This window comes from Bombus huntii, chromosome 5 (assembly GCF_024542735.1).
Source record: "Bombus huntii isolate Logan2020A chromosome 5, iyBomHunt1.1, whole genome shotgun sequence".
In the NCBI taxonomy this organism is placed as follows: Eukaryota; Metazoa; Arthropoda; class Insecta; order Hymenoptera; family Apidae; genus Bombus; species Bombus huntii.
The window spans coordinates 17738031-17754189 of NC_066242.1; the positions used below are offsets into that span (position 1 = coordinate 17738031).

At 41.7% G+C, this 16159-nt stretch overlaps 1 protein-coding gene across 1 annotated transcript in view; it reads right to left on the minus strand.

Moving 5' to 3' along the window:
- LOC126865715 (matrix metalloproteinase-2) overlaps positions 1-16031 on the minus strand; it is a 102283-nt gene extending 86252 nt beyond the window's left edge. The window contains exon 1 of the mRNA XM_050618555.1: positions 15889-16031. Coding sequence (XP_050474512.1) covers positions 15889-15981 — 93 coding nt within the window. The 5' untranslated portion in view covers positions 15982-16031. The remainder of the gene's footprint in view (positions 1-15888) is intronic.
- Positions 16032-16159: the final 128 nt, after the last annotated feature.

The following is a 16159-nucleotide window of genomic DNA, read 5'->3' on the forward strand; positions in this document are numbered from 1 at the left end:
TGAAAGCATTTTGCGACGAATTCATTCGATAGCTAAAAGTCTAACTTTCTGAAAGCTATCAGCCAACCACCAAACTACGCGTCTCGTATTGCAACGAGAAACGTGACTAAAACAGGCAACTAATTAGCGATCCGTAGATCGGTGTGCACCAGCTCGGTCGGCACACGTCAACCGTACACGTAGTTGCTACTCTTCGCAAAACCGCTATCGTACCGCAGCTTGATTTCGTAGACGACGATATGAAAACGGCGTTCAAGAATTACGTCATGGTTTCGGATGATTTCGCGCACGATTCGACGCTTTTCAATCGGACGACGTTGTTTTCCACTAAAAAGAGATATCGCAAAAATGACACCGATCTTGAATATCAAAGTCAAAGTTTCTTCTCATCGAATCGCGCGGTACTCATTACGAGGAACGAAAAAGTCAAAAGTATCATGGGTCGCAAACGAACCGTTCTCTCGGTAAATGATCTTAACGTTGTATTGGCTCTTACATTGACATTATTCGCCATACGTCCATATTTCGCTAAAGATAGCTATCAAAGTATCGCGTTATTTTTAAAAAGAAAAAGGGGAAGAAAAGTTTGCATCCTCGTTTCGACATTGGCATATTTGCTATACCGCGATACTCTACGTTTCTTCTGTTTCACCGGTCAGTTTTACGCATAAGCGACCTTGTGCGTACTGTGTAAATCACTTTGACTATTAGAGCAAGAATTATCAATCGTAGTCGTTCAAGGCTACCAAAAAATAATCCAGTCATTGTTTGATTCATCGCTGCGCGGATGGTTTCTCAGCGATCTCTTTGTTCTTCCGCGATTATGACGAGAACAAAGTATCTGTATATCCATACGAAGGTAACAATAGAAAGATCTGTGAATGGGAATCGAACAAAGTACGTAGAAAGAAACTGCGCGCGACTAAAGTACACAGGCCTGTACGATGGTTAGAAAGATTGTTAGAAACGATGGAAGGCAATAGCCGAAATCAAATGGGACCTAATGAAACGCGAACACGAATAAATTCGTTCGAAACAAAGGTCACGTCGATATTTTCGAAAGTTGGAAACTGATCGTGGACGAACGACCGTATCGCAAACCGAATTCTCGTGCAGTCTAGTTGTACAGTTGCATCGTAACGAAACCACGACGCAGGATTTATCGTCGAACATTCATTTCGGCCACTTGTACCGCGTTCGGTAATATCCGGCTGGAACGTTTCCGGAATGAAATGAGAAATTTCCGCCTCGGCTCGACGGAAAATGATTATCGATTAGTATCCACTGGTTAAAATACTGACTATTCGTTCGTTTATCCATCCGTCCGTTTTGTTTGTTCGTTCGTGCAACTTTGCAGGGAGAAACGATAAATAATAACGAAGAGAGGAAAAAAGAAAGATACGACGGGCTTTTTAATCGGGAAAAACCGAAAAAGGAAGGAAGGACGATCGGTTTTCACATTTATTCGAAAGAATTTGTGATTTTACATAGCGATGAAAACTTTGTGGCATACGGTCGCGACAATGTACCATTTCCCAGCGTTTATTTCCGGACACGATCGTTTATTTGTTTAAATTTTACATTCGACGCAGTGGTACACGAGATGCTTAAAAATACGAATCGTGGTAGCCCATTAGACCACGTCGATTGTATTTTCATTCGTTCGTTTTTAACTGTCGAGGTTGACTGATAGAAGAACGAGTGGATGAATTTGTAATAGAAAAATATAGTGAAATAAAGGTATAGGTATAAGTATATAATGTATGCTGATCCCCAGATCCTCGCTCTTATAGTGTTACAATACGACAGAAGATGCGACAGGAAAGAACATTACCAAAAAGTTAATCTTGTAACTCTAGCTGAAGGCAACAAGAAACAGCAATAGAAATCTGCTTATAGTTCTCTTCTTTCTAGACGTTGTCTAGACGTCTAGACGACAAAACAAAATTTATATTCAAGAGCACAATAATATGCACCTCTCCTTATTTAGAATCTTTCGTTGCATTAAATTCTGTTCTCTTCGTAACAGCGGTCTCCAGATCCCAGGTATACAAAGGAAAAGATGTAGAGTTTTTCTTAAAGTAATTACTTCGACATTAATTATTTCGAGTCCCATCAATTTCCGGGCTTATTAGCGACTGGATTTGGTAGAACGAGCTTTTCTGACCGAGCGCGAGGGATGATGACGGACCTCTATAGTTTTAGGTGTATTCCGAAGCACCAGATACGCTACAAATAAATCGAGTTGCAGAGGCGTCGACCGAAAATCGATCGGAATTCGAAGCGGCGAACCTTCGGGCACGAAATCGCATCTATCGAGTTAACTCTCTGTTCCTTTCAGTTTGCTTAGTTGCGTTTGCAAGATATTACGCGAAATAAATTAATCGGTGAACGACCGAGCGCCAAAATTTCAGCAAGGTCTATAAGAATTCGATGGTTGTATGGTGAAGTCCGAGGGGAAAGAAACTAAGCGAAACGCGAAAGATTGGAGAAAAGATAAGGAAACTCGGGGAACTGAAAGGACGAAACTTGTTCCGGGAGTAAATCCTTAGAAACGACGAGGATGCGCCGACTACGGCCACGACCACGACCACACCCTGCCATTCGATACGCGTACACGCGCTCCACTCGTAAACCAGTCTAATTTTCCTAGTTCGCTCGCCACGCGCGTTTATTTTCTCCCCTTTTCCTCTTTCCGTTTCCCTGTTTTTCGTTTATTCCAATAACGCAAGAAATATTCGACGACCATGTTCTCGCGCTGAAACAGCACGTGATACGTATAAGGTGGCGAGTAGAACGGAATCAGCGGGCCTCGTCATTATTTTAAATAAAGCAATTTGTAAAGCGACTGTTTCGACGATACCTCGCATTAATCGGAGTTTATGGTTTACAGGGTGTATGCTGTGAATGTCGCCACTATTTTTCAGATTTTCGATAATCCGATAAAAGAATGTTTCTGTAAAAACGAAACGGAAATGAAAAGCAATCGAAGAACGACATGCAAAGTTGCGTGTATAGAATCAGACGTTGCGTTCAGACGGTCGAAAATCAATCTGTCTGCCACGAAAAGTAATTCCTCGAATGAGTCACGCACGTAGACTACATACAGCGACCCCTAAAAATATTCGTACACTACGCTATGACTAACTTTATGGTTCGATATTTCGCTTCTTTATAAAGCAATCGTCCAGGTTATTTTTTTTTTAATAACGCGTCATTCGTTAGTATTAGTAAAAGCGTGTAACTTAATTATTAAAAATTCACATGCATCGTATAATCTGAATTGAAAAATTGCCGAAGAAAATGGTGTCGTATATCCAGCTCATAAAAACGTTCGAACACGTCTTACATTTTTCTGTTCTCTATCTCTTTCTCGTAATCCTATGTTCCAAGAAGGCAGAGAAGACGCGCTGTTTATGAATAGCATTTAGAGATGCATTAGACGTCCATGACTTCTTGCTACTCCTCAGTAGCAAATGTGACTTTGTCCAAAATCTGTCGCAAAGGAAAAATACGACGGTCGATATGCGGCAACTTGTAATTTTCCAGCGGGGAAAGGGAGAAACCTATCGTGAAATTGGTGCTGCGCTTCGTGTAATCCCAAGTACTGTTGCGGATATCATTCGACGATTTCATTCCGAAAATTGCGTTGGATCTATCGCGCAAACTGGCGCGCCAAGTCTTTCAAGTACGAGAGAGAAAAACAGAATTATCCGGTAAGTGAAAGAAAATCCGCAAATAAGTGTTTTAAAAATAGTTAGTTATTAGAAAAAAAGCTGGAAAAACGTTTCGGCCGAAACAATTCGGGAAACGATCAGGCAAACTGGTTACAACGGAAGAGTAGCTAGAGAACGATCGTTCATCGATAAGACGAACAGGAAGAAACGAATTTGCAAAGAAGCTCATTTCTAAGGATGAGTCACGATGGAAAGGCGTAATATTTTCAAATTTAATCTCTGTACAATTTCGACGAAAGGACTCTGGTGTAGCGAAAACGGAATAAAGAATCCATTTCAAGAATACAAGATGTACGATGAAACAAGGGGGAGTGAACGTGATGGTCCGAGGCTGAATTTCCTCGTATGAAGTTGGAAATTTGGTGCTCGTTGACAACATTACGGATAAAAATCTTTACTTAAACGTATTTAAAAGCAATTTAGTTAAAAATTTATTTAGGAAATGGGGATTAATAATAGTCGTAAGTTTCGTCAGAGCGACGACCCCGAGCATAAGGCACGCATTATGCTACAGTGTTTATTATACAGGGTGGTTGGTAACTGGCGGTACAAGCGGAAAGGGGGTGATTCTACGCGAAAAAAGAAGTCGAAGATATAGAATAAAAATTAAAAAATTTAAAGATTTAAAAAATTAAAAAAATAACGTCAATCGAGACAACGATCTACAGTGAGATCCGTTATAACGAGACGCGATAAAGTGAACGCGTACCGAGCGAAAATTCAAAGTCGATTTTCTCGAAAACAAAGCCTCGAACGAAAAATTGTTATTCTATATTTTCGACTTCTTTTTTCGCGTAGAATCACCCCCTTTCCGCTTGTACCACCAGTTACCAATCACCCTGTATAAATGCTCCAAAATTCTTCATCTCCGTGACAATCGTCGGACTTTGATCCGGAATCGAGAATTCACGAGACGAATTACACAGGAAAATTCAGGAAACTCCAAATCGAATGGGCGTGTATATCCGTAGAATATCTTTAAAAAATTTTAAACAATACGTCAAACAGATTAAAACGTGTTCTAAAACAAACTGTACAAATTCCCTCACGTAGTCATTTTATAATACTAAATTATGTTAATAAATAATAAAAATAAACGGTATCCGAATATCTTTGTGAGCCAAAAATACGTTATTTCTTTTGATAATTGTTATTAATATTAATACGACTTATTATTAACAAAATAATTGGGACGACTGCTTTATAAACAACCGATATATCGAGCCATAAAGTCATACTGTAGTATCTGAATATTTTTGGCTGTCACTGTACACACAACCCATCGAGTACAAACGCGTCGACATTCTATTCCAGCGAACTCGAACTTTTCATATCAACTTCAATGTCGGCTATTTGTTTCTCGATGGGTGGGGATAAGTATCGGTGACTTCTAATTCAAACGCGCAATTTCGTAGAAAATCGTAACAACGCGTAGGACCTGGATGCGACGTACTCTTCTTCGGTTTGCGATATTTAACGAAAGTCCATAAAAAAAATTCTAGAATCTCTCGATAGTTCTATCGCTGAGACAGACTTGGCCTAAATTCGGTTTCAGCCAACTTTATGCAAACAGCGCACATCTCCAATGGTGGCGACCGCAGTTGGCGAGCTGCGATTCTGCAAACTGCAAACAATCGCGAGCGACAGATCTATTCGAGGGATAACTCGTACGAGGTGGTGCGCGTTTACTGTTTACGCGACCAGCATGTTCGGGTACCTACTTACTATCCTCGGACGCGCGTCGTATCTCAACGGACTAGTGGAATCGATGTAAACTTTTCTCTGGAAGTAGCCACCGCGAACAGATTAATCGTTCGCGACAAGGTAGCTAGCTCTCCTCGTCGTTTCGAGAACATAATCACCAGCCACGTATCCAGGCAACGCGACATTTACGGCTTAAGGTAAACCCCGCGATTTCCAACGTATACAGCTTTCCAAGATGTGTATCATATCGCTGTAACATCTAGTACTCCAATGGTCTGATAGGTCGTCGAAGGAAAGGATCGCCTTCGAACAAGAAGAAAATTAACATTTAACAGAGATTCTCTGCTATAGCTACCGTACGTAATTTCGTTATTTCTCCGTACTCTTTTCAATTATACGCAGTGTACAATATTTATACCGTCGACGAAACAAATTCCACATTGGTGCGTCTATGAAATGCAAAAGAATTATCGCTATCGTTCCCATGGGCGTTTTCATTTTATCATTTGGAAAGCATCGTTAGCGTTGATTTTTGCGGATGACGTGTCGCTCTTCTAGGGAGCCGACGCGACGCGACGATGCGTATCTTCGTGTACTTTTTATTCCTCTTGGTTAAAACGATCGCAGAGCGTATCGAAAACTTGTAAAATCGCAGAAGTAACGGGGAAAATAATGGTGAATGATAAAGCGTATAAAAAGTTGGAAGAACGACAAGGGTTAAACGAGCCACACGTGACTCATGGAAGCTTCAGCAGAAAGCCGATTGAGCGAGTTGTTCGTCCCGATACGTCCAGGAGTTGTGTAGACCGCCGCTAGTCGTCAACTCCGACGGAGGAATCTAATTTTACAACGACCTATATTTAGCTGAAATTTATTCCAGCAACGGCGTGCACCGGGTCACCGGACTTCTATTTTACCAATGCGATATCTCCACCGTCGGCCTAACTCGAGGGCGAGCACGCTTTTCTTACCGTTACTTTTGTCGACTATGTACATACTACTTTTATTTTTGCTATACACTTCGATGCGGGTAGTCGTTACGTACACCATAAAGGTAGAGTCTCTAGCAATTTTACTTAAAATAAAAGAACGCATGGAAAACTTGGAATCGTGATTTTCGTAAATCTGACAATTTGTCGAATCGTTTATCAACGACGAGTTAGAAATCGCCTTTCGGACATTCTAACGTACCCAGGAAACTAAAGGATCCCAATATGTAACAACGTAGGCGCCTATAACACGTAATCGTAGGCTCGTTGTTGCCAGTCGTCGGACAATAGAATCAAGCGTCGCGACTTCCTGGGTTAAATGCATTCTTGCAGAGACGATTACCGTTGTCAATAAGACCTGGACCTTTTAATTTACCGTTAAGTCGAACTGGGTGACTAATCGTTAGAGTATATCGAGTCACCGGCCTCTGAAAGTCAAGTGTCTTGTCATCGTTCTCGCGATGAAATTCACTTATGAATTCGTTCGCTTCGTCGCTGCTCCGATCAATTTTCGATTAATGTTAATTCGCTCGATCGAATGAAAAATACCGGATACGTGCTATAACTGCTGGCATATAAATTACAGTACTTGTCTTCGTCTTTTCAAAGAAAATCTTTAGAAGCGAGCTACTCCTTCGAACAGACGAAAATATTACGTAATTTGCATGAGTTGTTCGTCAAGTTATTCGTGGGAAGTACCGTAGGCAATACAGAGAGTTAGGCAAGGATAACACAATTTTCGACGTAATATCGATCTACTGGCTGGTGCTTTGATAAATCTCGACAACTTACTGAATTTCTCGGTACCGAACAATTAAACTCTGCGAACTCGTTGATGCGAAACGAATGAACAAATACATTCCACGAACAACTTCGAGCGAATAAAAGATTGTTTTCCTCGTACGAAAATTTCGTCAAACGAGTAAACGAATGAGTCATCTTTAATCGGATTTATTCGAAGAGAAAGGTGTATTTCCTCTTTAGGAAATGCGTCCTCGTTAAAAAGAATCTTTAGAGGAAAGAACTGGACGACGCGTCACGGTTTCTACGATCAAATTCTATTTAATTAACGTAGCTCGTAAGTGATTCCTTCGAGTCAAACTCGAATCGTTCTAAAACTGTTTCGCTCGTTAAAGAATATTCGAGAAAGATATCGCGATAGATTCAACGCTTCGAGATCGATTCGATTTGAAATTGATATAACGAAAATCACTGCTAACGATCTAGAGACCGAAGAGGAGAGAAAATTCGCTTCTATGCAGCTTGCACTAAGAACAAATTTCCCGGTGTCAATTAATCGCGCAAATTAGTTATCGCACATTTTCGGCAATGACCAATCGCCATGGAATTTGATGATTTCGGTTAAGATCCGAATCGTCGATCGAAATAATCTGTCTGTCGTGTAAAACTTCGCGAGTTTTCTTCCCGTTAATCCGTTTCTTGCGTTACGGTTACGCTATTCGGCTTTTTCCCCTAGATACAAGTTATAACGAAGTACAAAGGCCTCGATTGTTTTTCAAGCGACCGTTCTTTTCGACGCATCTAAGAGGTCGCGCGAACGTCAAGTGCGTTTATTAGCCGCGCGATACAACTTTTACGAGCGTTACCTAAAAACGTAAAGTCTCGTGGACTCGCACAATGCAATGCCTTGTTCCCGGAGCAATCTCTTTTCACGAACATGGACTTTTCTGCCACTTGAGAATCATTTCGAGCTTTTTCATACCGTTTTTTCGGAACGTGCAAACAGCCATCGACGATGGATCGGCTAGCCCTCTACGTATTAGCGGAAAGTTGTTCAACGTTACAGCTGCCTACGATACGCCGGTACGTCGAAAATAAATAGACACGTGCAATTATCTTGAATACCACTTCGATAAAAACCAACGCTAATTCTGTCAAAAGGACAGATGCGTGTTTTTCAGAATTGCGAAAACGAGATTTGCTCCGAGTCAGAATCTCTCGAAGCTTTTACGGTTTGGATCGTCGCTATTCGCAACACCGTTACACGTAGCACCGATTCGCTTGACATTGCTTCTTCTAACGCTATTCCAGACTTCCAGGAAAGAGCCGAGTCCAGAAGGAAAACGAAGGAAGGAAAGGAATTCTTTCCCGGAAGCCTCGAACGGCGTTAGAAGAACGGCAGCGTTAAATGTATCGGCGCTAAGTGTACGTTGCGTAATTTATTTCGCTAACTGCCTGTGTAGCTTTCGGTGTAAAAAATAAAATTCTCGAATTTTCGACTTCTTTTCCCTCGTTCGTGCTACCAGCGTGTACCGATATATATGCATACACAGTTATCGATCCTCGGAGCAGGGAAGGCATCGTTTTCTCGAGCATTCGTTAAGGATACTGTTGTTTCGTGACTAATAAATTCCTTACTCATCGTGGCTGCGCTACGTGCAAGATACGATGAAATTCTACAAGAAGAAAGAAACGAAACCGCCGTAAGTACACGCATCCGCAAATAATTGCGAGCATGGGCTGGTCAACGATGAATCAGAAAACATCCGGTTTCCTTCGTGTATACTCGAATCGCTTCAACCTTATATTCCGTTCTCTTCTACAAACGACAAATGCAATAAGGAAGTAGCCGCTGCGGATTACAATTGCCGCTTCTCCACGTTTTATCGTATTCAGCGAGCATACGCAAACTTCCCGCAAACGTTAATTTCGTGTAGCCCAAACGTATTCCTAATCGTGCGATGTAGACGAGCGACGTGTCGACTGTAAAAGTTTTTGCAAATATCGTTAACGTATCATGGCTGAAAATGAAATCGTGGCAGCCCATATTCCTAGAAGGTTTATTTTCCACGTAGCAACGTTATTTCACCACGAGAGTATTTAACCGTCGAGCAGGAAAAGAGAGTCGTAGCGAAAGATTACAGCTGCTATTCATTGTTTTGCTATTCTCCGGCCCCGTAAGGTATTCCTGTGAAGGGTGACTTAAACGAATTTATGCTCGAGCCTGAAAAGACCGCTCCCACGCTGTGACAACTTCACGGCCCGTTTTCATCCGCTGCGCCGTGTAAATATTTGTTACGCTGAACGCGATGCGAACCACGAGGAAAGAATGGGTCAACGAAATAACGTATAACCATTGAATACGTCGCTACATGTATAGGCTAGAAAAGAGGAATAGGAGCGAAGGAGAGCGAACGTTAGAAGAAACGAACGAAAAGAGCGCGTGCGGTATAGCAACGGAAAGAGAAACGGCTAAAATGCAAAGAGCGAAAGAAGTTTGTGATAAAAAAGAGAAAGAGAAAGAGGAAAGAAAGGGAGACGACATCGAGAGCGAGATAGAACAAAGGGCGTAGTCGCACCCTCCATTCACGACAGTCGGTTCATCCACGGGCGTCCGTTCGAAAAAAGAATAAACAATAGATACAAGATTAATATTAAACGCTGGACATTACAACGACGAAGAAATATAGGATTGTCAATACTTGACGCGAAACCAACATTTAATAATTTTACTTATGTCCATCGATACCTCCCAAACATCTTGTTGCTCTTTGTTGATTTCAAGAATTGTTTGAAACTGTTTGAAAGCTAATTTGTACCCATTAATCTCACCAAATATCCTAATTTACGAAAGCGAACGTTTTATTCGTACGACGAGTAACAAGCGAAGATAGACAAAGTAATTGTTATTCGTGAATGACGAATAACGTTATTCATTCGCAAAATTAATTCGTCTTTGTCGCTTTAGGAATACCGATACAACGAGGACTCAGGAACAAATATGCGAATAATTAACAACAGATGGCAAGTTTTAAATAACGAATAATAGCGAGATTCGCGGATAAAACTACTCGAACGACGTCAATGAAAAATTTATTCGAACAACGCTCGACTTTCTACGTTACCAATAGCAACGAATTAATTTGTTCATTTTATCCTACGAGAAACGATGTATGTAATTATTGCTGGAACATCTGCGCGCGATACTCCGCGACGATCTATGGCATGTGGCATATGTGTATTATCAACGCAAGCGTCGAGCGCGTATATCGCAGCGGCGCCGTTACGCGATTGGCGCAGACGATGGATGTTGCCCGTGTGATTCGGGTTTAAGGCTGCTTCGGACACAGCCGCGGTGAACCTACCGAGGAAACCCGACCGTAAGACAAAAAAGAAAAGGAAAAAGATTTCGAAACGTTTAAAAACTTATACACACATTCGGAAGCTAGAAAATGTAACAGTTTTTATCCTCCAATTGGGAAATATTTTATCGCATAGTTCGAGTTTTGAAAAAGAACCGACATCTGTTTGCCACGTAGATGAATAATAGAAGAAATTGAATTCCAGTAGACTGTAATTTCGTAATAAAATACAAACTAACGATCGAACTAACTAACCGTCGAACAAAGCAAAACTCTGTCAACTATTCGGACGATACTCTACGTAGGTACGTATGTACGTACATAATACGATATATTCGAAAATGGAAACGAGTACTAGAGTACTCCGATAAGATACTCGATACACGGATCGTTAGTGGCATATTAATCTACGTACGAACGAATGTCGAGTAGTAACGCGGCCAAGTAGAAATTTGCCAAAAGAAAAAAGAAAAGGTTAAAATCTAACAGGCGGTAGAGAAATGTAGAGGAAGCGATAGTAAAGAAGAGAGTTCCTCGGAATTTCCATAAAACGGCAGAACAATTTTTCAAAGTGAATGAAAATTTCTAGTGACGGAAAAAGTCGGGATTCGGCTTGTTCGGTTTTAGCAGTGACGAACGAGTAGCGACGAAGTTTCGCATTGGAAGCTTGCAAACTGATTTCCATAGAAATTCGATTTCACCATAGGCAATGGCACGCGCTATCTGCAAACTTTAAATTCGCAACTGAAAATCTGCTTTTTTTCCCGCGAGAACAAACGAAACGCGCGTATGTACAAACGTTAAAACCACGAAAATTAAAAATACACATATACGAGTCGGTACGTCCAACCAAAAACGCTTTTGTCATCGCGACGTTTTCCTGTCTGACTAATCCTTGGTACTTTATCTCAGAATGACTAATAAGAAGTTTCATCGTTAATTGAGACGCACAGCTGCGCCAAACGAATCGTCTTTCTTCTTTGGATAAAATAAACCCTAAGAATAATTACCACCGGTAATTAGCATAAACCTTATGTTTCCGGGCAAACGAATCGCAACAGGGCTGCAAGGTTCGTCGAAATTGCCCGATCTACCTAAACGCAGATTTCGTTTTTCTAACGAAGCGTCGAACGCGCGCGACTGCAAAAAAATATCTGTCGCAAAATCATTCGATACACGTGGATAGTTCGTTAGAGAAATAACTAGAGACACTCGCGTATTCGAGAATCAACGAGGCGTTTTTTCTTATCGTATAGAGGCAAGGTGATCGATTTTTCTCGAGTTTTTGTAGCTGGCAGAGTCTATCGATGGGTGGAGTTGGCTCGCCACATGTGTTACTAATTACGCCAGACTGGCCGTTTCGCACGGATCCGATATAGAGATCCAGAGCTATTCTTCGATTCTCCGTTCGCCACCGAGTCACGCATCGCTGTATCTCGATCTTGCGCACGATTTATCGATCGTCAAACGGCGAGACGACACGCTTCTGGAATCTTGGAAACCGATCACGAAGTCAACGTTGCATTGCAACGCGACAGAGATCTTTCACCGGTTATATAACGCGCTAAAACGATGTTTACGTAGGATTTTACCTCTTATCGTTTCCTATGTAAAAGCAATACCTACGAATCGAGCGTAATCCACTACTCGAAGTAAACGAATAACGGGCAATATTTTTCATCGGCGTACCTATTATCGTTTATTCGAGGGCAAATTTTTAAGCGCGTAAATTACCGCCAGTGGCGGTAGTACGAGCGTGAAAGTGTCGCGCAAACTATACGAATTACACTCGCTGAAGGAAATTGTATCAAGCTTTCAGGGTCGACCGTAATTACGAGGGAACTTTGTTTCATTAGAAGCGGCTCGATCCCACATTCACCGTAATTGTACGTCGCCTGAACCATTTTCGTTTTTAATTTCAACGACGAATATTTTGTATACCGCTCACGAGAAAACGAACAAATAGGAATGTGTAATAGGAACGGAAAAGCAAAATCTAATATCGATAAATAATACGGTTCTTCTATGTATCTTGGTCACGTGCGAATGTACACGAACTCGACGACAACGTATTTAAACAAGTTCGATCGAGCAAGTTTCTTAATAAAATGCTAGTTATCAGTGACGTTAGAAACGATAGAACGGAACAAACTTTACAGCTGTTTACCCGTTCAGCTGGATGTTCAATTACGATCAAGCGTATTTGACGCGAGATATCGATTTACAAGAAAATAGGCACGTTTGAACGAAAGAGCAGCGACCTAAAGTCGTTTTCTTTGCTGTTTTTCCCCTGGAGACTTTCCCCAACGCCACGCTCGCTCGTCAGGCTCAAAGTGGACGGAACAAAACGAAATGACGCGACGACACACACGTGCCCTCTCTTGATTAGCGTCTAGACGCGTTGCTTGCGTACAGACCAACGTAACCTACATACACTGTCACCCGTCAGTTTAGTATCCGGACACTTTGCTCGATTTTTAGTACGTAATAGGACGCAAACACCGGGTTCGAACGCAAAAATTAACGACAAATCGGTCGTCTGTAATGACGATTTTATTCGACATCGTGATTTTTCGAGCGCGACAGGTTAACGTATTTGAAGATGATACTAACCGAGGATATGTTTCGAACGCGAGTTACTCGTTGACCAAACGCGTACGCACATGCTTATACAGAGGGCACAAGTGCGTGTGTCACATCTTGACACACAGCCGAAGCATTCTGTATACGCGCCGGCGCTTCCTGCAGTTAACGACCTCGATTGCATATAAATGCCTGGCTTAATGGTTTCGAAGTAAGGCCGAAGGCCTCCACTGATAAAATCCACTCTCTCCTAGCGGGATTCACGACGCCTATTAAGCCTCTTTCACACGAATATCTATCGGACGATGTCTATGGTTCGCGTGGTCATGCATTTATCGCGTTATATTATATTATCGTAACGATTGCATCCAAAATAACTAACTTGTCGCTGTATATCGCTACATTGGTCAATCGTGGAGAAAAGCAGCGGTTGAATTGCATCGATCCGTAATCTTTACGTTCCCGTCTATGACTTTCGTCGACGATCTTCGTAATCGTGTCTTGTTCACATCGGTACACGGTGTCGACGAGTTATTAATACGAGGTTGCTATGAAATCCGACAGCCGGAGATTAGTCGGTTGTAAAATACTCGATAAATACAATTGGTTGGAAGATAGTAGGAAACGAAGGAAAGAAATAGTTACGCAGGAAGGAGGGTTGTGACGACGCAGGCGCTACGTCTGAAAGCTCGCAGTCGATATACGCGACTTTTGGACTGACTGGCTCTTAGTCATCTCGGCACACATTCGCAAACTGGCTCTGTTCGTGACACACGCACGAAGTAATGCCACGTACACGCGTTCGAGACCGTGCAAAGAAAAGAGTTAAGCGTGAGCTTAGACACGCTACCAGGGTTAAATATATTTTCCGTAATCGCGTTCAAACTTTCTTATACAGCGTGCACCATCAAACTCGCCTTCAAGCGTTATTCGCTTTGTCGTTTGTCGTGTAAAATGCTATACGCGTTAAATAAGCCTCTACTACCTACGATCGACGCTTCGATGCGTTAAAATACCATCGATTCCTTGATACCGCTATACGCGCACTAATCGGTGTTTAAATATTCGTGCGAGTCGTTTCACTAAGACACGAACAAGATGGAAGCGTGAGAGAAGTATGGCTCAAACTGCAGATCGGGTGTCCTTGAACGGGCAACATTCGTGGCCCTTAATTTAGTATTCCGTGTGTTCGACTTCCTACGTTTCCCCCCGAAACTTCAACCCTCGCTTTTAGCATTAACAGATCTCGCGTGAAAAAGGAGAAAGAAAATGCAAAGCGTCAGCCACAATCGCACGCAAGTGGGACAGCGCCGTTCTGTATTTTTAAAGCAGTTAGAAATGGAAGAAAGTGTCACAATGTGCGTGTACATGCATCGCATAATTAATTCTTCGCGTATGCATTTTTACGATCTCATCCAACGTTTCGCATAACGACGTTCTCCTCTTTTTTTCGTAAACGGAATCCTATACTTTTTGGGTGTAGTCTGATCGACGTAACTTTTCATCGAGATACTTACTACTTAACGTGTCGATAATATTAATTTACGTTGTAACCAAAAGTGTGCAGTTCCCTTTAAACGCGCGCTACCTAAGGAATTTATTAGAAAAGGCGTACGCGAGGCGAACAAGTACCACGTACTACGCTAAGGTAGTGGTATCGATTACGAGGTACGGTAAACACGGATCAAAGCTTCTAATTGCGAATTAATACAACCAACAAACAACGCACTCGTTTCAAGTTCTAATTTCCCGACTATTCGAATTAACACGCGCGTACTTCCAAGAACCCGAATAAAATTAAACTACTAGCAAAATTTTTCAAACATCACGTTCGAAACATCGTATTACATACGACGCGAAGATTTATCTTATTCTAATACAAAGGCTACAGTCACGTATAGTGAATCATAAAAATATATGTACTTTGTAAAACGAACGATGTCGGATTCGATTAATTTTTTAAGCTTTTCTATTTAGTCGTTGTAAAGTAAAAGTTGCTGTTCGACGAAATAATCGTTCGTCGAATTAACAAAGGAACAGGTAACAGAAGCTGGGCTTTCGAGGTGTATCGCGAAACTTGTTAAAAATTCATCGGACGATGCGACGAATAATTAATCCCTATATTCCATGTCCCCTCTTGAGCTATACGTCAGCACCCACGCTATTGTCTTTATCTTTGCACGAGATCTTTGTTATTCGATTTGATCCAAAATAGTCGATGGATCGTCAAGAGCGACGCAAAGTATGCGTTACCGTACGACGATCTAGACATCCATTTCGTTCGAAGATCGTGTCGGAATAAAGTCCTGTCGTAAGACCGTGAAGCAAAGCAACCGTTATCGATCTTAATTCGCTCAACTTTTCCCAAGTATTTCGATTATACGAAAAATGATTAATCACGGTAATAAACGACGAATAGAACGTTAATACGAAAGTGAATATAAGCAAATGAAATTTGCAACTTTCTAGATAAAAGATACGTCCCACGCGTAAAATAACGAACTACGACTTTACCCCGTAGAGAAGACGCGGCGATGAAAACGGGTACGATTAACCCGTAACTATTAAGACAAGGCGATGGTATCTATGAAAAGACAGCGATATTTTCTTTCGTGTAATTCTCGTTTCGTTTAATTGGGAAAATACTGGACGGGGTGCGACGACGACTCCGTCTCGTGGCGTACCATGCCATTTACGCGAGAAAATGACCATCCATGAACCACTTACGAGTTAATTGTACAAGTAATGGAAAATTGTGTTCAGTCAACTCACCACTTTGTCGTCCGCGTAAATGACGGAAGATCGCGGTGCCCCAGTAGCCATCACAGTGAACAGCACCATCAAAGTCGTTCGAAGCAGTATCATCTTGTAACCGCGAATCTTTTCGTCGCAACAGGACCAACCAACACCAACTTTTATTCTCACTTGCACCAATCAACCAACAACAAGAAGTACATTCCCTCCGGGCAAAAAGAAACGCGATTTGACGATATACAGCAACTTTCAAATAACGGAACTTCACCACCGAGTTAAACCCGCACAC